We start from the raw sequence: 24,676 nt of genomic DNA, 5'->3' as shown, positions 1-24,676 counted from the left end.
CTGAAGATCACCTGCGATTATGTTTTCAAAGATGTGAAAATCGAAAAATGTAGAAATTTTAATTGTTTAATGTGAAATACAAGAAATATATTTTTAATAGGACTGGCCGCAACTATGCTAAAAAGAAATATTTGATGATTTTTATCATTTTCTAAACGTAGAAAAATAAGTGAAACGTGCATCATTTTATTAATCAACTACAATATCAGTAGAGCTAAATAGAGCAACCTCTTAACTGTAAGAATTTAGCTAGCTTTTTTCCGAATACAAAAGGCAATAATTGCGACCTTTAGATGGAGGTGAGTTTATTAAGTAATTGGGGTATTGGAGCTTAGTTTAAAGAACCTTGAATGGTGTTTAGAAACCAATTCATTAAACGAGTGGTGCCAACTTAACAGACCCTCTGATAAACATTCGTGTTCTTAAAAGTTAATTTGAGCGTGCAGTCACACTAAAAAAATGGGAAGTTCGTTATCAATTCACAAAAATAGTTTTTGGAGACGACATATCAACGAGCTCAACGAATTCCATTTTCGGACAATCAACGAAAAAAAATTTTTTGTACACTGCAGTCTGTTGCGTCCTTTTATTACATTTTACATGTTTTATTAGACTTTTAAGCCATACTATTCTCTCGAGTGAAGAAATTAAGCAACAATGTCTATCAATCAGTTTTCCAGGATATCTCATTTCTCCTTACGTGTAAATGAAATTAACTCTGAAATGTCTGGCATGTAAGCCTGAAAATTCGAGGAACGAAGAGTTTCTTTGTTTGATATCTCAAGAAAAATTGTATACCTGTTGCAATTTAGTTAGAGTGCACTTCACTTTCGATTTAGAAAAAGTAGCGAGAAAATGTTTCCGAGTGATAAATTCTTCCAAACAGATCTAATTTGCGCAATTAATTTTAGTTAATTTCCAGCTTAATCTTAATTTATGTTGTGTAAAAGTTGCGTTAAACGTTTTATAATTTTTCCGGTGCTCTTTTAATGTTAAGTCGAATATAATCGGGCGCAGCTTGAATATAAGCACTGGAAGATGTGGATTTATTTTAAAACTAACCGTAAATTTTCATTATTTACTACTTTTGATCCATTAGGTGCGAACTAGTGTGAAAAGTTTATACGACTTGAATTTAAATTAGTATTAACAACAGTTGGAAATTTCTAATAACGTGAATGTAACTTTGTTAAATTGTCCGAGATTCTTCTAGGTTTAATACGAGATTCAATAACGCGAGTGAATCTAAGAGAAAGAAAAATATTATTTGGTAGGTAGGTCGCTGATAACTAACGATGTAAAAAAAAACTTGACTAGACGACGAAAGGAAGTGAAAAAAGAATGGAAAACGGAAATTGGTTGCTACGTGTATGGCCAGTGATACGAGTCAGTGGACGTTAGCTGCTATCTGCTCCGCTAAACTTTTTTAGACAAGTGTATTCGATAAAACCTACTTACGCTAGTTTGCGCAAGGAAAACCATTAGCACTAATCATTAAACATTTGATTTCTTCGCGTTGAATTTTAGCCAACAAAGGGGGAGCAGTGAGCGGAACCAGTTCCAGTAAAATTGTTCTTTCAACAACGGTATCGATTCACGGATCGAATAGACTATTCATTGACAAGCTGGATAACCAAGATGGTGTACTTCAGTTCACCGAAATAGTTTCGGTTTCTTCTTAAGAAATAAACACATAAACAGATAAATCCTGGCGACGGATAGACAGACATAAATCGTCTCTAATCTGCAACATCAACATCAACATTAGGCAGACTTGAATAACACAAGACGGCGATTTTCGCATTTTTCCCTCTAATTTTCCAGCATCATAAGCTTTTATTTGACTTTGACATATTCACTAAAAAATATACCAAACGATGTCGAGTCGCCCTCTTTTTAAATAGTGGAAGTATAATCTTTTATTTGTGTGGAATACTTTTGATAAAGCACTGAAGTTTTATACAAAACGTTTTCGTTCCAATTCATAATAGATACAATTGAATTGAATGTGTAACAAAGCTATTTCTGCTTTAATGCCGAAGCCGTCTCTATTTAAAGTGATTGCCTTAATTTTACGGCTACAGGGTTATAAAACCAAAGACATGATTTGAAAACGGAAAGTTCACGGTGGTGATAGGATTAGATAAATGCGTGGAGTGAATTCAGTTGATCCTGATACTAACTTTTATTTTTACTGAACAAACCATCTAATAGCTTCTTAAAATTGATAATTATTAAGTAGTTATTACTAATTAGAGTTAATATTGTAACAGAGTTTTCACAATATCATGTCTTGCTATGTTCAATACTCATTATTGTTACTTAGTGTGTACAAAACATAAAGTGAGGTTTTTTGATGATCTGAGAAATGTAAGGATATTAACCAAGTTTTAAGAAACCTTTTTAAAAATACTGAAATAATAAAATGACAAGCAAATTTATACAAGAAGAGCAAACAGTGAGATTGTTTTAAAGCTTATTAAAATAAATTGAAAATAATACGAATTGAAAAATCAAAGAAATCTTAATATTTTTAAAAGAAAATATGAGACATTAATTGACAAAAGAAAACTATAAAATAACCATATCATTAACATTCTATCTCTGCTGATTTGTCTGCACAAAACATCAACTTTTTTATTTCAAATGTCGTATAGTTTGGCTTCAACGTGTTCTGATTTAATATCTTTGTAAAAGCTTATTTCATTCTAAAAAAAATCGATTTGAAACACACTATCCCATTGGTAAAACATGTATATTATTTCAGAAAATTTCGGCGTCAGTGTAATTCTAAAGTATAATCATTTTACTGAAATTGTGAGAACACAGTATTGTGAGTAGTATTCAAATTGATACAGTCCCTATTACAAAACTGATGATTTCACTTAAAATACGTGTAGCATGTTCCTTTACTTATAGGTCAGTAATCCACCTCTATTTTTATTTTAACTTGCAGAGGCTATGATAACAAACATTAAAGTTTACCGAATATAATATTGTATTTTGTATTATAATTCCTCAAACTGTCGAAATGATTGTGCTTGAAAGGTGAGGGAAGTTTTGTCGACTTAGACTACCTTTTTTGTTACACATTTAAGAAGAGACTGTATTAGAGAAATTTCGTTAGTTTCGTGATACACTGGATGATTTTTTTTTACAGAAAGTTTGATCTAAGTTATATGCGAGTTGCATTCAATGAAGAATTTTTTTTTGTTCCTTTTGTTTATACTCTGACCTTATGTTTTATGAAAATTGCTTCTCTGAAAAATGCATCAAAAAAGGGTGAACTACAAAAAAAATATTTAATTGATTCATAACATGAAAAATGTAACTAAAAAACCAGTTCCCTCTGTTCGGGTTTTTATTAAACAGATAATTTCCGACTATACTGGACCGTTTATTTTAATGTTTTGTATGTATATTAAGAGCATCACGTAGATGGTTAAAAACTAAACAAAATTTGTCTAGTCATTCTTGCTAACAAAGTGATGACACCTTCAAAATTTTGTACAACTTAAATTTCATGAAGTAGTACATTCCTACATTTGTGCTTTATGAATCCGCCCTGTTTTTGTTTATTATTGTTATTGTTTAAATCTTCTTGTTCTTTAGTCACGTAATTCTTTCGAAGTATAAACATAAACACTTAAAGTTAAGCGTGTTTTTACAGAGAATGCATTTTTCTCGCTATTTATTTTTTTATTCAATTTGTTGAAGCGTTTTTGTCAAATTGCATCTATTGTATGTTAATTTCAAAATGTACAGTTTAAGACAATGCAAAATTTTAAGAAAATTAGATGAGTCACTTTGACATACTCAAGAAAATAAATTATCTGAGCAGTTCTAAATTGTAGAAAGTTACAAAGAATAACCCGTATCCGATCTCAGGATAAATTTTTCTATAAGCTTTATTTAACATTATCTTGAACTATGGCATTGCGTTGTTCCCAATATATTAACAGTAGATGAGCGCTTTAGAATATATTAGTAAATTATATCGATCCATGGATTAATTTCTTAAGACATTCACCAATGAACACTGCTGAAGTTGAAACAACCCCACATTTTAGAACAGAACATAATTTTCAATTAAGACGTAACACAACTTTACAAGATGACTTCATCAGTTTTTGAAGGGAAATCTGTAATTAAGTTTTAATTAAAGTTATGTATCTTATTGAAACTGCAAAAACTCGGAAAAAGGCTGTAATTTTTGTAATAGACCGGAAAATTTGAAGATGCACACTTAAATTGAAAAAAAAACTTGAAATTTAAAGTGGGAATTGAGATTAGTTATTCAGGTAATGAATCAAGTCATGTTGTATATCTGTAATAATGATAAGTTAAAACCACGTTACCACTGTAACACAAGATGACAAGTTTTGTTACGAATTTCCCATGTTCACAATGAAGTTAAAATACGTTTAAAATTTCAGGGTAATATGTAGGTATATAATTCTACGATTGTTACCATATCCAATCTCTTGATGTAATAAAAAAATTCCGAATAATATTATGTCCGGTAGAACGACTTCAACAATCACTTTCACAAAAAAGAAAAATGTGCTGAATTTATAATCCTAACAAAAATTCTGGATTTTTTAGCTCCCAGGTTTCTCGGACTTAGGTAAACGATGTGTATTTACTATACTCGAAGTTCTTCTCCATTTAACAAGCGGTTCGTAATATGTAGTATCCCACCATAGGAAAGATATTCTGTTTTTGTATAACCCTTGAAGATTTTCTTTTACATATTTGCTAATCCACTTTCTATTCTATAAGAAATTTGGATCGTAACCGTAATGATTTATGGTACGTGTCGCGTTACCTTCCCCTAATAATCTTCACATTACCACCATGATTAACGTTATAACCCTTGACATAAATAATTATTACAAGTCGTTTCGATGTAACGATATGGATATTAAAATTTTGGTTTATACATTTTATATCCATATTCATGTTCCAATGGCTGAATAACTATAATAATAAGGAGCTACATTAAAGATTTTGCAATAGATATGCATAATAATATGTTTTAAGGGCATAGAATATAATACATTTACATAATTATCACTATTTCGACTCACTGCGCAACAAAATGTTTATTAAGTTTTCAACAATTCTTACACTCCAGCAACTTACTCCCCAGAATAAAAAATAAAGATACATAAAAGAAAAATGTAACATGAACGTTCGCACACCCTGCAACCACTGGAGGATGACAGGGTTGGATAAAAAAACATTTCAGCAAGGATAAGGGTATGACTTTTTTCAGCCCCCAAGGAATATATTTACAATCATTAGGACCTGTAGCGAACACTAAAATCTAATCTTGGAAAATTTATTTTACCAACGAAAAATTAACATGCAGATTGTGATCTTTACTATGCCACCCTTTCACATTTGAAAAAGCCATGATTTTATTTATTAGCTAGCATATGACATGGACAAGTTGTCGCTTCCACGTAACCACACGTGTGAGTGAAGGTTTTAAAACACTGTTTTCTCACGTGTCTGTCTGCCGACCTTTTGGAGGAATAAAAATCCTCCCCCGCAGGTACTTTCATTATGTATACTTTGACCGTGGATTTAATGATTTCGACCGCTTGACTCTGCAGCAATTGATACATGGAAATCATCAGGTTGTTATCGAAAGTAAAATTTTTATAGTCGATGCCCGGCACTGTAGTTAATTTAATTTTAACGGGCAATGAAAGAGTCAAAATTGTCGGAGATAAGGCACGATTTATGGTATTGCGCCTTTACGTTTGTTTGTTTCTAACGTCAGCCATTTTTGGGCTTACTCTCCCTGTCGAAAATCCGCAGAGTAAGCGGCGACATTAAAATGCACCCTTATATTATCCTCATATGAAAGGAAACAAGAGCTGTTTTATTTACTTTAGCTGCAGGCTCTAAACTATAATAATATATAAAACCAGTCTGCGGATTGCGGGATGATTCCAGACACCCTCACCTCCATAAATTCCCCAAGGGGATCCGAATAATGAAAATCCCGTATTTCATCGAACGCTCTCCATCGGTAATAAAAAGAAAATTGTTCGGTAATGGAGGAGATTTAACGTTGTAATACCACAAACAAATGGTCACTATAGAGCAACAGCAATCGCATCTGCAATAATTGCCATTGCATCCAGGGTACTATACTGATGATACGTGTTTCGCAAAACTTGGTTTAACTCAATGCAAATTATCAACATTCCCTTCGTGGAATTATCCAGTGAAACAGATTAGCGCAACCCTGTAACCACTAAATTAATAACGCGGTTTAGTTTTTAATATTTTTGATAGAAGTGGATTACTTCCAGTCTCTTGCATCAGACTATTTCAGTGCGATTTGATCGGGATTCGTTTATCGGTTTTTTCCAGCTGGATTCATTCCGTCTGGGTATGAATATTTTACTTTGCTGTACATACGTGACGTAATTTGATTTTTTCGGGGTAATATCTGGCTTTCGGTGCATAATAGATGAGAGACAAGCGCATTTGCCTTGGTAAGATACGTTCCAATAAATAGCTAAGTCGGCTGTACACTGTTTAAACTTGAGTAAGAAGTTAGATAAGCAACGATCTGATAATTAACTCAACTGAAACCCTGAACTCCATTTAATTTGTTCTTCTCAAACATAGATCCCAGCATGTATTTACCATTGTTCTAAATTTTACCCAAGAGAAATGAATAAGATAGCTTGGAACAGATGCCATTAACTACTTGGGGGTTAATTAAATTTTACTTAGGGGAAGGGGGCCTAAAGCGGGCATAGAGCCTAAAGCGGGCACTCTCTTTAGTTTTGGCGTTTCAAAAGATGGTGCGCCCTAACCGCGCGGACATAGTGCATCCCCCCCCCGCATACTTCACATCAGTCGCCCGGGTCTCCTGCGAGTACCCAATTATGTGCTGTAATAAATAAATAATTTTCACATGGTTTTGAAAAATATTGCAAAGTGTGTCACATCTGTTTTTTCTATGTTTGTGATTTTTAAGCTAAAAATGAAATTCGTTAGTCAATGTGTGTTTATTCGGCTACCATAAGGTAGCAGTTAACTGCCACTTGTCGCATCATTTTGAGTTTAGATGTTGTTTGCAATTTTAATTGTCGAAATGGGCAAAGCGGGCAGGGCAAAGCGGGCACTTGTCCGGTATTAGTGTATTTACTAAATATCTATAGTTGTTTCGAAAAGAAGAACAAAGGCAATGTGGAGTCTGTAAAACAAATTATAAAAGAAGAACTTGCTGAAGATAAAACGAAGTCTAAGAAGTGAAAAAACCAAAAAGAAAAATACGAGATATATCGCTTTAAAAAAATTGTATTTCGAATTACCAAACTTCAGTCCAGGGGACCTTCATATTTATATTCATATCTAGTCTACAGTTTTTACAAAAAAACAAAACATAAAGTTGAGCAACTTTTACATCACACTTTAATCGGCACATTGATGCATTTTTTGACGAAGTGCTGAAGAGGTCTGCATTTTGAGATAGAAGGTCCTCTGGGGAAAAGTGTCAGCTTTCTTTTGATACCATTTATAATCCTAAAAAAATCCATGACTGAGGTAAATAACTCTCGAAAAGTCAAAATCTATTAAAATGAGCTTACTTAACTTCTGGTTTGGTTGCAGACTTTAGTATTTTTAAAATGCAATTCCGGAAACCCCGACAATGTTTTCAATTTATTTAGTATAGAGCGAAACCGAACCAGACGCTAACCTTAACCATTGCCAGGTTTGCCCTAGCTGAATGCCCGCTTTAGGCCTCCCCGTAGGGCAAAGCGGGCAGTTGCAAAGATTTAGTTATCTGCTTCTAACTTTTTTTTTAATAAACTTTCTTCAATTTTAGTTATGCATCATTGAAAAGGGTTAAATCAAGCATTATAATATAAAAATTTAAAGGATCTAGATTATCCATAAACTACTTTTTTTAATATTTTTCCTTATGGTGCCCGCTTTGGGCCCTCTTCCCCTATTGTTTAATGTAGATTTCACATAAAAAAAGAATATCACGACAAACAAATCAAGCGTCTTGATAACCAGCGTAGTATTTTCTGTTTAAACATTTCGTTGGTTATTTAAAATGTTCAGAAATTTTGAAAATCAAATATGTCATATTTTCTCTTCAACTAGCTCCAAGTATTTTTGCATTTCATGAATCAATTAATTCAATTTCATAAATTGGGCCGTTGTCATAATTCACTGTTATTTTAAAGAACATACTTTATTAATTAATTATTATTATTTAGTGCTTTCCAAAGATTGAGGTGATGGAATAGATAATACAGGTACATAAACTTAAACATAGGACAAATTGTTAAGTATGAAGTTAAAAACAAAAGCTTTTGCCAGTACCAAACATAACATAAAGTAGGTACTTAGAACATGCAAATAATTTTGTGTAGCAGCTTACTTTCTTCGTGTTTCTACCATATGATCGAAAAAACTCCTCTAGTAGGCCGTGCAATTTATTTTCAAAATAATGATGTTGACAACACCGCACTCCTTGTTCAGGTTCACAGCTAGAGTCAAGTAATTGTCAAATGAAGGGTCACAAAGCTGCAATGTGAGCACCATTATTTTAAAAATAAATTGCACGGCCTACTAGAACAGCTTCTTCTCGATCACATTGTTGATCATACTGTTTACAAAATGGTAACCTTTATGTTGTAAGTTTGCTTCATAATATTTACTACTCCCTTTTTTACAAAATTATTGTAATTAACGAGTGATGACCAGCAAATTATACTCAAGTAATTTGGTTTGCAACTTGTATACTTAATAGAACATCTTATAAATAGTGGACTGAGATCTACTTTCGTTTCTGTTAAAAAAATGACCAAGAAAATTACTACAATAACAACAAAATAAATTGACACCCGCTGAATTTAAAGAATAAGAAATTTTAGAAAGAATAATTAAATTAAATAAATTATTTATTATAATAAATAATGCATATCATTACTTGGTCTTAGTACCCGTAATGATAGAAGTCTTGCCTGAATGCCGGTCATTTCCGGGTCAGTGGTGGGTCTTAATAATAATAATAGATTATAATAATCTAATTTATTTATTTATTTATTTATTTAATTTTAAGTATAAATTATTAATTAATAAATCTAAACTTCATCGTGAGGGAAGGTTACCAACGAGAATAGTATGTTCTCCAGAAGCTCTAAATAAAGTCCCATTACATATAAATTGAAATATATTGTCGTTATAATAGTATTATTAAATAAAATTCACAAATGTATACCATATTTTCAGACGGAGGGAGTATAAAATAGGGTTTTCCACCAAAGTTTAAAATCAAATTTTAACTAAACATTCTGAAACAATATCTAAATACATGTACAAAAAACAAATTTGAACTATTTATAAAAAATAATCGCTTTGAAAAAAATTGTCAAAATAATAGAAGAGTGAGAGACCGACTCAAAGTTGCAGTATTTCGCGGTTAAAAGTGTAACCAATCACTTTGAAGCGATGGCAGCGATGCTGTGTTGCCAAACCTGCTGGTTTATTATATTGAGGTAGGTCAGAGTGTGCACGTGTTTTTGATCAACTTGGCCTGTTCGTTTTATTCCTTAAATATAAACAAATTAAATAGAAAAAATTGGCACGATGGCGAAACAGTGTTTCTTCGTTGGGTGTGATAATAACTTTACAAATAATCCAGAAAAATTATTTCTTACTGTTCCCCAAAAAGTGGATCGGAGGAAGTTATGGTTTGAAGCTGTGGGAAGAACATACATACCTGGGAAAAGTTTGTACTGTTGTGAAGATCATTTTGATGTAAGTATAGTAAATATTTCAAAAATTTGTATGTTGGTATCTACTTGTATCACCTTATTAACAAATTTTCTTTAATAAAGTTGGAAAAGGATGCTGAAAATTGGATTCATTTCAAATTAATGGGTACACGCCTAATGTTAAAAGACAATGTGGTTCCAAGAAGCATAGTGAGGAAAGAAACTTCGTCCCAATTCACACCAACTTCAAGGAAATGTAAGATAGAAACACAACAGCACAGTAGAGGGCTTCGAAGGAAACTGTTTCCTGAACCTACTGTACCTGGTACTTCACAGGATGTAACAGAGGATGTAGAAGACCTGCAATTAAAAACAGTGGCTTCACCATCTGGCATGTTTGTTAGTGCAAAATCGCCAGAAAAATCAGTTTCTCCTTTAAGAACAAAAAGGAGAACTCTTAGAAAAGCAACTCAGACAAGAGTTAGCACAAAAGATCAGTCATCAATGACCTCAGTTGAAGTGGCAGATAAAAGCACAAACACTCTTCGATCATTATCGTCACAAATATATCAAAGCCCCCACAAACCTATTCAGGGATCATCAACATCATTGTCATCATCCTCCCTTTCACTCCAAAGTGGAAGTGTTTATGAGCCATCATCGGAGTCATTGCATGAAACTAATATGATGATATCCAAAGAACTATTGGTGAAAGTGGAAATATTCAAAATTGAAAATAATAGCAGATTTTATCTGGGCTTGCCCAAGTCAGAATTTTTTTTCATCAAATTACTCCAGGAAGAATTAGAAGTTCCTGTAGAACATATTTATATCGTTCTTAAGAAAATACGAACAGATGACCAATTTGTACGATTAGGGACAGATTTTGCATTAAGCACTAGTGGTGTCAGTAATATATTTTCAAAAACATTGCCAAAAATGGCTACAAAACTCAACGAGTTAATTTTTTGGCCTGAGAAAAGTAAAATTCAGCGAGTTCTACCTAGGCAGTTTCAGACGTATTATAAAAATGTTGAAGCAATCATTGATTGCTTCGAAATACAGGTTGAAAGACCTAGTGCAGCTTACCAGCAAGCTTTAACCTGGAGCAATTATAAAACTTGTAACACATGCAAGTATTTAGTGTCAAGTACTCCAAATGGGCTAATTAATTTTATATCAGAAGGGTTTGGAGGTCGCACATCAGATGTAGAAATAATTAAGCAATCAGGGTATTTGACCGTTGTACCTGAAAATGCAACTGTAATGACTGATAGGGGCTTCAAGCAAGTAGCAGGGCTTTTCCAGAAAAAAAAGGTGAATCTAGTTAGACCTCCCAGCGTCACAAGCACCAGAAAAATGACGAAGGATGAGGTACGTCAGTCAAAACTTGTCGCAGCGTTGAGGATCCACATTGAAAGATTAATTCGTAGGATCAGAGAATTTCGAATGTTGGGTCCACATGCTACCACAGATCATAATTTGGTGCCACTTTTGGATCATATTGTAATTGTTGCTTGTGGTTTGATAAATTTGCAAGGTCCATTAATACAATAGTTTTTACATGGTTTTTATTTGTATTTTATTGGAAACAATAAATTAATTGTATAAATAGAAGCATTTAACTTTTTTTTATTGATACTAGGGGATTGGGGTATAACGGGATTTAGATTTATTTATTATTGAAATGAATAAGAAATAATTATGAAATAAATAAGTATAATTATTGAAAACATCAGTTAATTAAAATTGGAAAAATCGCTTTTTTCCAAAAAGCTTGTGCCTGCTCCATTACATTGTGACAAAAATTTTCATCCAAAGGAATTTCCTTTATAGTCACATTTCTGTCCGTTTCAAAAGATGGAGATGCAACACAAAATAAACCCCATTGTTTTTTACTAAGAAACATTTGCAGCTGCAGTTGTGCATATGGTTTAGGAGTTATTTCACCCTCTGGCGTAATGTAATTTTTCTACTCATTAAGGTTGAAGTTTGTCATTTTCCCATCGCTGGCAGTGGATGAAATTTCATTTCACCCTCTAGTGGAAAAATACTCGGCCGTCTACGATTTTAACGGGTCGTCCAGCCTGAGCGTTTCGCAGCTAGCGAAACGTGTCGCGTATCGCCTGCACCGACCGCACCGTCCGCTTCGCGCGCTTCGAAAATCATGACGCCTAGGCTGGACGACCCGTTAGTGTTTGACGTTTAATACTGCTAGTTTACACAAGTGAAAACAATGAACATGAGTGAGACTGACGAAGTTTCTGAAGAAATTTTGAATGCTGCCAATGCGGCATTTTCGAATCTGATACAAGTGCAGTTATTGATACAGGAAGCAGCCAACTAAGTTTAAACAAAGATACAAGTTCAAATAATACTTACGATAAAAGTGTAAATATTATTGGTGATAATTGCACAAATTGTTCTATTACAGTTAATGTATTTCAAAAATAAAATACCTACCATAAACAAACATTTATTTCCTAATTTCTTAGAAAAAATAGTATATGCAACTCGCGGATGAAGAAATTTCAACGGCTCGAGTTTCTTTTTCGCACTCGCTCGTTGCACTCGCTCGTGTGAAAAAATCACTCTCGCCGTTGAAATTCAACTTCATCCACTAGTTCCATAATGTACTATTTTTACAGTATTTGTCTTTATTGGACATTTTATTTCAACGCAATATTTATCAGACATTGCATCTGCCGATGCACCAAATATTGGGTACATATGATTTATGGTCATTCCTACTCTTTCTAATTTAATATTTTTCTCCTCAGCTATGACTTTTAAGACATCTTCTTCAAGGTTAAGGCCTCTTTTCATGGCCTTTGTTCCTCTAAATTTTGATGCTGCCAGAACTGCAGCAGTTGTAGCTCCATCAACAGTTTTGCAGTGAGCAACTTCATGCAGTTTTGAAGCTGTTATTCTCGCATATCTAACATCAAACCAGGCTTTAGATTGTGACTGCAATATTGTTAAAGTATTTATACTTTTGCAAATTTCACTATTTAAATTATTTTGGCAAAACGATATGAAGTCTTCTGCATTTGGTGCATCAGTCGTTTTTTTATAAGAAAGACATAAATGGTACAACGAAGCTTTCTCCAAAATATTCACTTCACTCTTATACATCGTAGCAAGAATTGAATGACTATCTGATTTTAATGCGGTAGAAATTACTTTGTCCAAAAATGCCGTTCCTTTTGTTGGTAAAGAAGGAACTTGCCGAAAATTAAACAACTCTCTCATTCTTTGCCCTTTTATAGTACTGCCAACTTTAGACAGAGTAGACTTCCTCCAATAACATTCAACAGAAGTCACTGAAGGCTCCAAGGTACGTCTGTATAACCAGAACAGTAAGGCTACACCATGTTTACAACCACCTGAAAAGTAGACATAATACATACACTCATACAACATAAAATCATTCATACCTTCACTTGCAGCACAGTCATAACACTTTGAGTCAATTATGCATTGTTCAGACTCATTTATTCTTACTGAAACTTCATAGCCTTTTAGGCGAACTTTATGTTCTGGTGCAATCAAAGCTTTGACAGTACAAATCTCATCGTGTCGTCTCAACTGCACATAACCAACAGCATCGTCGCCGTAAGTTGCACGAGCTCCACTATAACAATGAATAATTACTATCAAATCATTATTACGTTGTACACTTTACCGTTCGGTTTTCACATTTCAACACCTGGTATCAGAAAATTCACATTTCTTCGATAATACAAATCTATCATTACATCATCAACTACAGGGAGATTGGTAGAAGTAGCTTGCTCATATTCACTTTCCATTGTGACTATTTATTCTGTGCCGTATTTTCCCAGATAATCTTCCTACACAATTTTAAGTTGTAAGTCGCTGTAAAAGGTTTTGGTAAGTGGTAAATATTAAACGGCCAATTCTACTCACCGTGTTTAAACAAACAATGTCAAATAATGGAAACGACTGACTTTTTAAATAATTTTAAGCTTCAATGAGAGCAAATTACAAAACGTTAACACTAAGATCGACCAAACATAAATAAACCTAACCTATCATAACCCAACAAGAATTCAAGATGGCTAAATACCGATGTCGTCTAACTTTAAAGCAGCGTGAGCGGAGTTGCCACATCGCTACGCTGATCCCATTGGTCAGCGTTACGTACGTCATCATGACGTACGTAATGCACAACTTAACCGCGGGAAAAAATCACTTTAAATTTAACTTTTTTTTTTTGAGTTATTGAAAAGTAAAAAAAAAATATTGACCACATCTTCGCATTTTGTAGACGATATTCTTTCGTGTGGTGCATTAAAAAAAAAATCGTGGAATACCCTATTATACATCGTTTCCTCAGGATGTAAAAAAAGACTAACGTTACTCCTTCATAAAGATCGTATTTCATTTGAAATAACGTTTGCAATCTGCACATAATAAAAGACACTGATGAAAGTCTGAAATTCGAAAATTAGTACAAGTAAAATAAGTTTTAATTTCAAGACATGTAAAAACGCTTAAGGGGTTGTTGGTTTAATAATAATTAATTATAATTTACACTTTATACTATGAATCCTCAAAGGGAATCTTGTTCTGAATTATGATGCTTACAAAAATTACGCACTTTTCGGTGTCATGTAAACAACGTCCTCGTGAAAAGAGGACAAAACGCTGTTGTTGTTTCAATTATTTCTGTCAGGATCGTCTTTTGTGAATTTCTAAAAATAAAATTTTAAGGCTTGATATTCTGATATTATGATATTCATGAAACGATCTTATTTTTAAGAATATCTGTTCATTAAATATGCAAGAGTGCTATTTACATATGTTGTGGAAGCTAATTGATCACCCGGTGCATTATAATAAATACTACGTGAACGCAACAAATCTAAATTGAGTTTAAGTTTAGGTTTGTCTAAATAATGCCACCGTGGTTGGCTAAACGCATCATCAAGCGTCTCTTTTGTGTTTTCGGTGTTGTGGGGATAATGGTTATATATAGTGTTACCGTAGGTTGTAAATATAAAAGCTTGACGGTGCAGGAACAAGTTCTGAGACCAAGTTCCTTTTAAATAAAACTTGGATGTGATGTATCTAAATAGATTTACTTGAGTTTAATTTTTTGGTTCATCATTTCTTACTACTAATTCTATAATTACCTACTAATTCTATAATTACCCCGATGACTCTTAATTTTCATTATAAGGTGCCAAAAACTCATTTAGTAAAGTGCTCGTTAAAATATATTGAGAACTGGATGAAAGCTGACCTTGTTTTATGCTTAAAGTTTAACTATATTTTTCTAACGTTTCGACGTTTTAAGCATATGACTATCTAAATATGAGAGCGTATAAATGTTAACGAAATTAACTCTTGTGTTTTAAAATGGCAATCACGTTATTTTAAATTGAAGCTTATACATAGCTAATCTTGTATTCACATGTACAACACCAAGTAATATTTTTGTTTCGCATAAAACAGTTTTTAATTTAAAAGATCAAGAATGGAACATCATTGGCTTTTGCATGGTTAAGAATTATCTTAAGTGCAAATACTATAAATGAATGAAAGTGTGGTATTTTTTAGTGATTTGCCACACATAATCTGGTATTAAATAAATCCAAAAACCGATATATCTTCCTTGAAAAATGTGCCCTTAATTGTTAAAAATTGCTAGCTACATTTCATGGAAATACATAACGGTTGCCTGTGGGTTGAGTTACCTATCAGGCGCGTCCCCAGGGTTGCGGATAGGGGGAGACCGGCATTGTCTGGGGAAGGGAGGTCTGGGAAGGGCGGATATGCCCCCCGGAACTAAACACTCCTGGGGGTGGTGGAAGTCCGACCTGGATTTTTCCCTTCTCCAGATATGTAGGTTAGGGCTGAGGCTCGTCTTGCCTGGACATGCCTTGGTGGTTGTCGGCTTAGACGGCCGCGAAGGCGGTTCAGTAGAGGAGGGCTGGAAATAAACGTGCCCCCCCGGGATTAAACCCCTGGTGTGGGGTCGTCAAAACAGCCCCGCGGACAAGCTCCCGCGTGTTTGTGCCGTGCGTGGAGACCCGTAAGGTGGGATGAAGGAATCCTGGAGGTTGAGCCCCCCTTGGTGCAGTGTGTCATCAAGGCTGGGCAACACGCCTCTTTGGCCTGGATTTCCACCAAAACGGGAGGTCGAGACTAACCCATCTCAGATCAATCGGCTGTGTCGTCGGGTCAGACCGCCGACAGGGTGAGTCCTTGGGGGAAGTGTAGTCTGAGCACGAGTAACCTCACTAGTTGAGGCTGCGTACTGCAGGATGAGCTTCCCTGGGGGCTATATCCTTCTGCTAGCCCTGACGTCGAAGTTCGACGTCCCCTTGTTGGACTCCGTGGTGGGTGGGGACGCAGGAGGACGAAATCAAAATCCAGATCATGGAAAATAATAATAATAAAAAAACCACTGAGGAAGTGCCTTCGGGTGCACCTCAAACAGAAAACCCGGCCAATGTGGGGTCGCAGCCTCCTAGGAGGAAGCGAATCTGCGGGGCTGAGGTAAAAAGGCGGAGGAAGGCTCGTTTGCAGGCGGAGGCGGCGAATACCGACCCGCCGAAACCGGGTCCATCCTCCTCCGGGATAAACCCCAAGGGTAAAGGGCAGGCTACGATAGCCAACCCTAAACAACCCGCGGGGAAAAAGACCTCAGGGTCCAAGAAGAGAGTGAGGTCTTCAACCTCCACACCTCCGGCAGCTGAAAAGCAAAAGAGGATGAGGAGGCAGGAGACTACCTCTAGAGAACAGAGCTACAGGGAGGCGGCTGCAAGTCATCTCCGTGTAGCTGTGATTGATGTGCAGCATCCACTTGGTAAGCTGACTGCTGACCAGGTGGAGATAGTACAAAAGAGCCTGATGGGAGCGCTGGACAAGCAACTTGACCAGTGCTTGGCATCGGATAGACAAGCAGCCACTTTCAGGGGCATGAAGTACACAGGGGAAATCCTAAGGATAACCTGTGAAGACGAGTTGTCCCTGAAATGGCTACAACAAACAGTGCGCTCCCTAACACCCTTGTGGGAGGGCGCACAACTTAACGTGGTCCCCTTGGCTGACCTACCAAGGCTGGTGAGGGCGACCCTGTGGATACCGGGACCACCGGTGGACGCAGGAGTCGTACTTCGCCGCCTGGAGGGTCAGAACCAATGGGCCAACGTCAAAAAATGGCTTCTTTTCCATCGCGAGGCCAAACCCGAGGCTGCCTCTCCAGGCAACCTCTTTGTGTTTGGTCTTGGGATGGAAGAGGCCAAGATAATCAGGGAGAGAGAGGGCAGAATCAATTATATGCTGTCCTCTTTCAACCTGAAACTCAAGGAGAACGAGGCGTCGGCTAAGGAAGGGCGGACCCCTATGGAAGAGGTAGAAACCCCAGGGGATGAAGCCTCTACCAGTGGGCGCGGGCCCGCCTGAGACATGTGCCTCGTGTCTCCTAGGACAATTATGGGATTTTTGGTTGCAGAGATGGCGCTGCAGCAGATAAATTTCATTCAGATTAACCTGCAGCATTGTCGCATGGCGACGACTGTTTTGTGTCGTCGTCTAGACAAGATGCAGAACACTATAGCAATAATCCAAGAACCATGGATTGTAAAATCCAGGATCGCAGGGTTGAGCAATTTAAATGGCACTGTTGTTTCAGGTACCACAATAGAATCTCCAAGGACATGCGTCTACATTCCGAGGAAAATTAAAGCCGTCCTCCTACCTCAGGTCAGCTCCAGGGATGTGACTGCGGTAAATGTTAAGTGTAACATAGGAAGAGGCGAAGAGCAACTGGTAATAGCATCCGTGTACTTACCACAGGGAGCACAGGAACCATGTCCAACATGGGAAATGGCGAACTTGGTGGAACACTGTGATACCGGAAATATAAACCTCATCATCGGTGCCGATGCGAATGCCCACTGTCTGTTGTGGGGGAGCAAAGACACTAATGATAGAGGAAGAACACTAGCTGAATATCTTTTATCAACAAATCTAGAGATTCTCAACCGAGGCTGCGAACCAACTTTCGTAACATCACGTAGTCAGTCAGTAATAGATATTACACTGGCTACATGGGATATCTCACAATATATAATGGGATGGCACGTCTCTAAAGAGGCGTCAGTGTCAGACCACAGATGGATCATGTATACATCAAAATGTATAGACATGGAGATAAAGACGTACAGGAACCCTAGGCTGACGAACTGGGCTTTATACAACGAAGAACTGGACGACAGACTGGGGACCTCCGTGCAGTCTATACCAACAGAATACAGTTCGACAGAAGACATAGAGAAAACCTTGACCATTATCAACGACTCTCTAATGTCAGCGTATGAGAAAAGTTGCCCCCTAAAGAAGGAAGGTCTGGCCAAAGGTACACCATGGTGGAACCGAAGGCTCAGCCTACTTCAATCGGGGCTAAGAAAACTTTTCAATAGAGCAAAAAACTGAAGACTGGGAAGCCTATAAAGAGCACCGGAAAGAGTTTAAGAAAGAATTAAGAAAGAGGAAACGGGAAACGTGGAGATCCTTCTGCAGCGACATAACGTCGACTGCTTCGGCCGCAAGGCTGAAGAGAGTTCTCTCGAAGGACCACACACATCAACTAGGTTTCCTAAAGAAAGAAGATAGCACCTTTACAGCCACCTTAGAAGAGTCCGCAGAACTTTTGCTGCAGACCATGTTTCCAGGCAGCACACGGACTACCTCCCATTCCAAAAGGGATGTAGTCGGTACTCAACCTTCCCCGAAGGACTGGGCGCTGGCTGCAAAGGTAGTCACAGAGGCAAGACTGGAGTGGGCAGTGGACAGCTTTTCCCCATACAAATCTCCAGGAGTTGACGGTATTTATCCCGCCCTCCTGCAGAGGGGAATGAGCAGACTACGCCCTATTTTGTTGCCAATGCTTCGGGCGTGTCTGGCTTTCAGCTACATACCGAATGCATGGCGAAAAGTAAAGGTTATCTTTATACCTAAGCCAGGACGACAAGATTACACTTTGGCTAAATCCTACAGACCAATTAGCTTAACATCATTCTTGCTGAAAACGCTAGAAAGACTAAGCGAAAAAGAGATTCGGGAGACTGCTTTGAGCAAGCAACCTCTACATCCGAACCAACATGCCTACATCCAAGGAAGATCCACCGATACGGCCCTACACACAGTTGTAAACCGTATAGAGTGGGCGATGGAGAACAAACTCTTCACCTTAGGAATGTTTTTGGATATTGAAGGAGCGTTTGATAAAACGACTTTCAAAAGCATAGAGCTAGTCCTACGAGAGCACGACGTGGACCCCACCCTAAGTAGGTGGGTGGCCGGTATGCTGAGGAACAGGGAAGTAATGATTAATGTAGGTGGCACTGAGATCGAGGCTGTTGTAGACAGGGGATGTCCTCAGGGAGGAGTTCTCTCTCCTGTACTGTGGGATACTGTCGTTGACAGCCTGATACGACGCCTCAATGATCTTGGCTACTACACAATCTGATACGCGGACGATCTAGTCATTCTGCTAACAGGAAAAAACGCAAATACATTATGTGAGATAATGCAAGCTGCAGTAAAAATAGTCGAGGAATGGTGCAGCAGACATACCCTCTCCGTTAATGGAGAAAAGACGAAACTAATCCTGTTCACCAGGAAAAGGAAAATTGGCACACTACAGATGCCAAAAATATTTAACACAACGCTTCAACTTTCGGACGAAGTCAAATACCTGGGAGTTGTATTGGAATGGCGACTGAATTGGAAGAAGCATGTAGATGATAAAGTAGAAAAGGCACGCTCGGCTCTTTGGCAATGTCGTAGGGTGGTGGGAAGGTCGTGGGGTTTAAATCCCAAGACCGCCCTCTGGATCTACACGGCAATAGTCAAACCGATGCTGTGCTATGGAGCTTTAGTTTGGTGGCCCAGAGCCAGACAAAAAACAACAGCCCTGCAACTTGAACACGTTCAGAGAATGGCGTGTCTCAGTGTTACAGGAGCAATGAGGACCACTCCCACAGCGGCTCTGGAGACTCTTCTTTGCTTAGCACCTCTTAACCTTCACATAGAGGAAGCGGCAATGACGACGTCTCTAAGACTTCACTCTCTGGGAGTATGGAACAAACAAGGCCGCACAACGAAGCACACTCGGATCTTAACGGAGGCGTTCAACAGAATACCCTTGTTGAGGATGGGTTGTGACCGAATGGGCACAAAATTAATATATGAGAAGACATATAGAATATCAATGAATGATAATTCAGAAGGACGAGCCGACATAGATATCTATGTCGATGGTGCCAAAACAGATAGTGGTTCAGGAGCCGGCATCTACTCCTAACAACTGAACGCACAAATCAGTGTACCTCTCGGCACCCACACGTCTGTCTTACAAACAGAACTGATGGGAATAATACTGGGAGCTAGAATCATTGCTGAACGTGAAATCGGCAACAAATCAATACGCATACTTACTGACAGCAAGTCTGCACTACTAGCCCTGGACAGCTGTATGGTTCGATCCGGGCTGGTTTGGGAGTGCAGACAAACGCTAAAGTATGTAACGCAGAGGAATAGTGTGGAACTTTGTTGGATCAAAGGACACAGTGGCAACGAAGGAAACGAGAGGGCAGATGAGATGGCGAAGCGAGCCGCGCGCATGCCCTTCTGGGGACCCGAACCGGCAATCACGCCTTCGGTCGCCCTCTCGAACGAACTCGTAAAGCAATATACCCAGAGACGCCATGAGCAGATATGGGTGAAGTTGAGCAGCTGTCGGCATAGTAGAGCTTGTATGGCGACACCAGACCGTAAGTTGACGAAATTTTATCTCTCACTTTCAAGGGACAAACTGCGTAAACTGGTAGGATTCCTTACGGGACATTACCAGTTTAACAAACATCTATATACGATAGGGGTGGTAACAGACCCAATCTGTCGTGGATGCAATGAAGAAGAGGAAACAGCTGAGCACATTCTTCGTGAGTGTCCAGCCCTAGCCTCCTACAGGGAATCCATACTAGGGGACATCTGGCCTAGTATGGCAAATATCAGGGAGTTTCCACCCTCTGCATTACTCAAGTACATTCAAGCAGTTGGGTGGCTTGACGAGTAGAGGAGCGGGAAAACACCCTGATATGGACTTGGGGAAGGTACAATGGGCCCAAAGGCGAGGCCTAAGTGCCGGCTGGCTACGGTCAGCCCCCATAAATTAAGAATCCAGAATCCAGAATCCAGAACGGTTGGTATATTGTAGCATGCGCATGTAAACCATGTATTTAGCAGTGTAGGGCAAGATCTCGTTATGTTGTTTCAAAAGATGTTTTCTTTTATATATAGATACTTAAGAAAAATAAGTTTTACTGTCCTCTGAAACGTATAAAATTTTATACGTGAATCGGCAGAGTTGTCATGTTGTTTTTACTTCCCGAGCGTAAGCGAAGGAAGTATTGTAATCGAGTTCTTCGGCCGACTCTCTACTTTTACGTTCTCTCGACCTTTCATGACCCCTAGAGTACGAAAAGATAGGTCTCCTGTTTCCGTATGTCGGTCTGTCTGTTTGTCTGGCTGTCTGTCTGTCTGTCCGTCCTTTTTGTATTTATATTAGGAATATCATGTTCATGATAAAACGCTAACCAAAATTTGTCTAATCATCGCCAACAACGTGATGACATCCCCTCAAAATTTTCTCCAATAAATATAACTTGAATTTCATAAAATATTATACTCGTACACTTGTGTTTTATGAATTCCCCTGTGTATTATTATTATTGTTATTGTTAAACATCGGCATCCTTCTCTTTTGGCACATAATATATGGTTTCGCAATCGTGGCAGGTGGCTCAGTTGAGTTGGAGTGTGCGTTGCAATCAGAAGTTCCGGGTACGGATCCCGGCACTTCCAGGTTTTTTTCACCTCAAATCAAAAACAACACTTACACTTACAGTTATCCGTGATTCATAATTTTCTATTATTATTATATAATATGATACATCAACAAACGCATTGGATGTCATAGATAAAAGTAAAATGAATGTAGAAAAAAGTCTCCACAATAATTTCTTAAAAAACTCAACCGTGTCATCGGCGAAGTGATTATCGCACCAATACATATAAACAATTCGTCCAAACAGAAACAAGCATCAGTGGTGGAACATGGGTTATGGTAACATTTTAAAGGAAACTTGAATGTCGTTGACCAAAACAAAGGTGAATGTTGTATCCTCACTAAAGTCTGATACATCACCAAATGTTGAACAAAAATGTGGTCTAAGGTTACTTACATACAACTTCCCAAATTTAATTTTACGAATTTTCTTATTATCGGCGAGCTACTTTTATGTTTCCTCGACGTTTCATGACCCATAGAGTATGAAAAATTAGGTCTCCTGATTCAGTCCGTCTGCTGTATCTCCAGATTTTTATTACGCACATAATCTCCAAAACTACCGGACTGATTGTTGTCAAATTTTATATACATATAAAAAAACATATATGTATGTTAGGCATATTGTGTTGATGGTAAAACGCTAACCAAAATTTGTCCAACTCCATATCAATGTGCTGACATCTCAAAATTTTTCATAGTAGTTAAGATTTAAATTTTATAAAATAGCATACTACTGTACTTGTTTTATTGATTAAATTTCTAAAACGGAACACTTCAGTGTTATTTTTAGTATTACAGTGCATATATCGGAATTGATATAGTACGTGTCCTTGCTGAAACATTTTTAAATGGAAAACTCACCAACACATAGAAGCCTAGTCTTGCCTTATCAATGTATTCATATTTTTGGAACAATTGTTAATTCGGTTCCTGTCACAGGTTGACGACCAGGTCACTCCAAAGTTGTCGATTAAATATAAACAAGTATGTTTTCGTAACATAATGTGTTAGAGTGCTAAACAGTGGACAGTAGCGGGGTATGGGTGATTAAAGTATGATACATTAATGCATTCAAAAACAAGTTCTACAATATCTCTAAAAAATGAGTGTCAATAAAAAATAAGTGATAATATGTGGTAGAGAAACAAAAAAATTATAGGGTATCCAAACGACTTTATATGATGTCATTTACCTTCTTAGGCAGTTACTGGTGTTACTTATCTATATTTATTTTAATGTATAGGGGGACGAGGAAAATCCTGTCGATATAACTTTCCACCAATTTTTGCAACTTTAATTATATATGACTGTAGACCCACAGTGTCAATATCTCTGTGTATACCTTTAAATAATTATAGGTCATCAGTATAGAGAAGCGTATCGTTAATGAAGATACTAAAGAGAAGTGGGGCAATGACTGAACCTTGCGGAATACCTGACGTAACTAGATAATCATTCGAACTGACTCCATTCAAACATAGCTTTTTTAAAAGTATAAATGATTAACAGTGTCAAATGCCTTCCTGAAGTCTGCGTAAACAGCCTGAATATCAAAGTTATTTTCAAATGCATCAAAAACATAATTAACAAAGGTAAAAGGATTGGTAAGCTTGATCGTTTTGAGAAAAATCCATGCTGACATGAAGTTATCACAGTTTTAAATTTCTCAAATATTTGAACAGGTACAATGCTTTAAAAAAATTTTAACGGAGTACACAGCAAACTTATAGGTCTATAATTTTTTATTTCAACCTGTTTTAAAACTGGAATTATAAATGCTGATTTTCAGATAGTCGAAAACTTGCCAGAATTAATAGATAGATTATATAATCGGCAAAGGGTATCAGCTAGAAATTTGCTGCATATTTTACGAAAAGATTGAACGAGTTCATCAACTCCTGAACAGTTTTTGTTTTCAAGCCTCTCTAGCGCACTGAGAACGGAGGCGCTATGACATGGTTTAAATCAACAGATTGATCTACAGGAAAGTTGATATTGTCCAAATTAATGTTATTATTATTTGTTAGTAAATATTGAGGAAAAATGTCTAGCAAACCACTCTACAATTTTCTCAGCATCACACACTTGCATGTTTTCGTAAATCATTATATAAAGGACTCGTAAATCATATAGGAGTATAAAGGAAGCTTACTGGTTGTGCTAGATTTACTTTTAACAAAAGTTTACAGTTTTTTAGGGTGGCATTCTCTGAATGTACAACATACGATAAATACGACCTACAAACAGCAGCTTTTTAATAATTTTCAGTAAAACAGTATAAGCGGTTCGATCAGTAAAATAGATTACCTCATTTATTTTTATTTTTTGAGTCACCTGTATAAGTAATTATATAGACCTTGAATGCATTGATAAAGGAAAAGTTTAGAAGCATTTATATTTTGCATATTTTAAATAGGATTTATTAGGCAAAATTTTGAGATGACATCGTCATTTTTGTGGAAGGTAGCAAACGGATAAATTTTGATTAACGATTTACTATCCTTACGATAACTTTAAAACGTCTGCAAAGTTTTAGAGCATTCAGTTGTGCAATTCCATTTTCATTCAATTGCAAAATTTTGTAATATGATTTCAATTTGTTCTAAAAATTTGGATCTAGGGTAAAAACTCGACAGTCATCATAAGCCACAAGTGCAGGAGTATGTTACTTTATAAAATTTAAAATAAAGTCTGCCAAATACTACAAGGTTATGTCGCTGTTGCAAAATTAGGGTATTGTGAAGACGACAATGGAGCAGTTAATAAGGCACGAAACATGTACAGACAAATCGTGGTTGGTTGAATGTACAAAAAATGTTTATGCAGATTATCCAGCGTAGATATTGAGGTGACAAGATATATACTTGATTTATGACGTTTGAGCCGCTAACTAGCCGCACAAAAGGAACTATAACATCCCATTATTCAGTTTAGTGGGGCCGTATAACCTTGTAGTATTTGGGAGACTATACATTTACTATTACAAATTTTGGAGATGACGTCATTCCACCGTTAATGAGGTCAT

General features: G+C 36.9%; 2 protein-coding genes across 2 annotated transcripts; one reads left to right on the top strand and one right to left on the bottom strand.

Moving 5' to 3' along the window:
• Positions 1-10,265: 10,265 nt before the first annotated feature.
• On the top strand, positions 10,266-11,318 carry LOC135127299 (uncharacterized). The gene has a single exon (XM_064053743.1). It carries the CDS (start codon positions 10,266-10,268, stop codon positions 11,316-11,318), a length of 1,053 nt encoding a protein of 350 aa, XP_063909813.1.
• Positions 11,319-12,374: 1,056 nt separating this feature from the next.
• On the bottom strand, positions 12,375-13,458 carry LOC135127298 (uncharacterized). Its single transcript, XM_064053742.1, has 3 exons — positions 13,447-13,458; positions 13,199-13,395; positions 12,375-13,147 (listed from the first exon to the last, which is right to left on the bottom strand). Exon 3 carries the CDS (start codon positions 13,011-13,013, stop codon positions 12,375-12,377), a length of 639 nt encoding a protein of 212 aa, XP_063909812.1. The 5' UTR covers positions 13,014-13,147; positions 13,199-13,395; positions 13,447-13,458.
• Positions 13,459-24,676: the final 11,218 nt, after the last annotated feature.

This window comes from Zophobas morio, unplaced genomic scaffold (assembly GCF_036711695.1).
Source record: "Zophobas morio isolate AGI-343-1 ecotype UQ-CSIRO unplaced genomic scaffold, CSIRO_AGI_Zmor_V1 ptg000011l, whole genome shotgun sequence".
In the NCBI taxonomy this organism is placed as follows: Eukaryota; Metazoa; Arthropoda; class Insecta; order Coleoptera; family Tenebrionidae; genus Zophobas; species Zophobas morio.
Note: the sequence above shows the minus strand (reverse complement) of the source record. Positions and strands in the feature narration are given on the sequence as shown.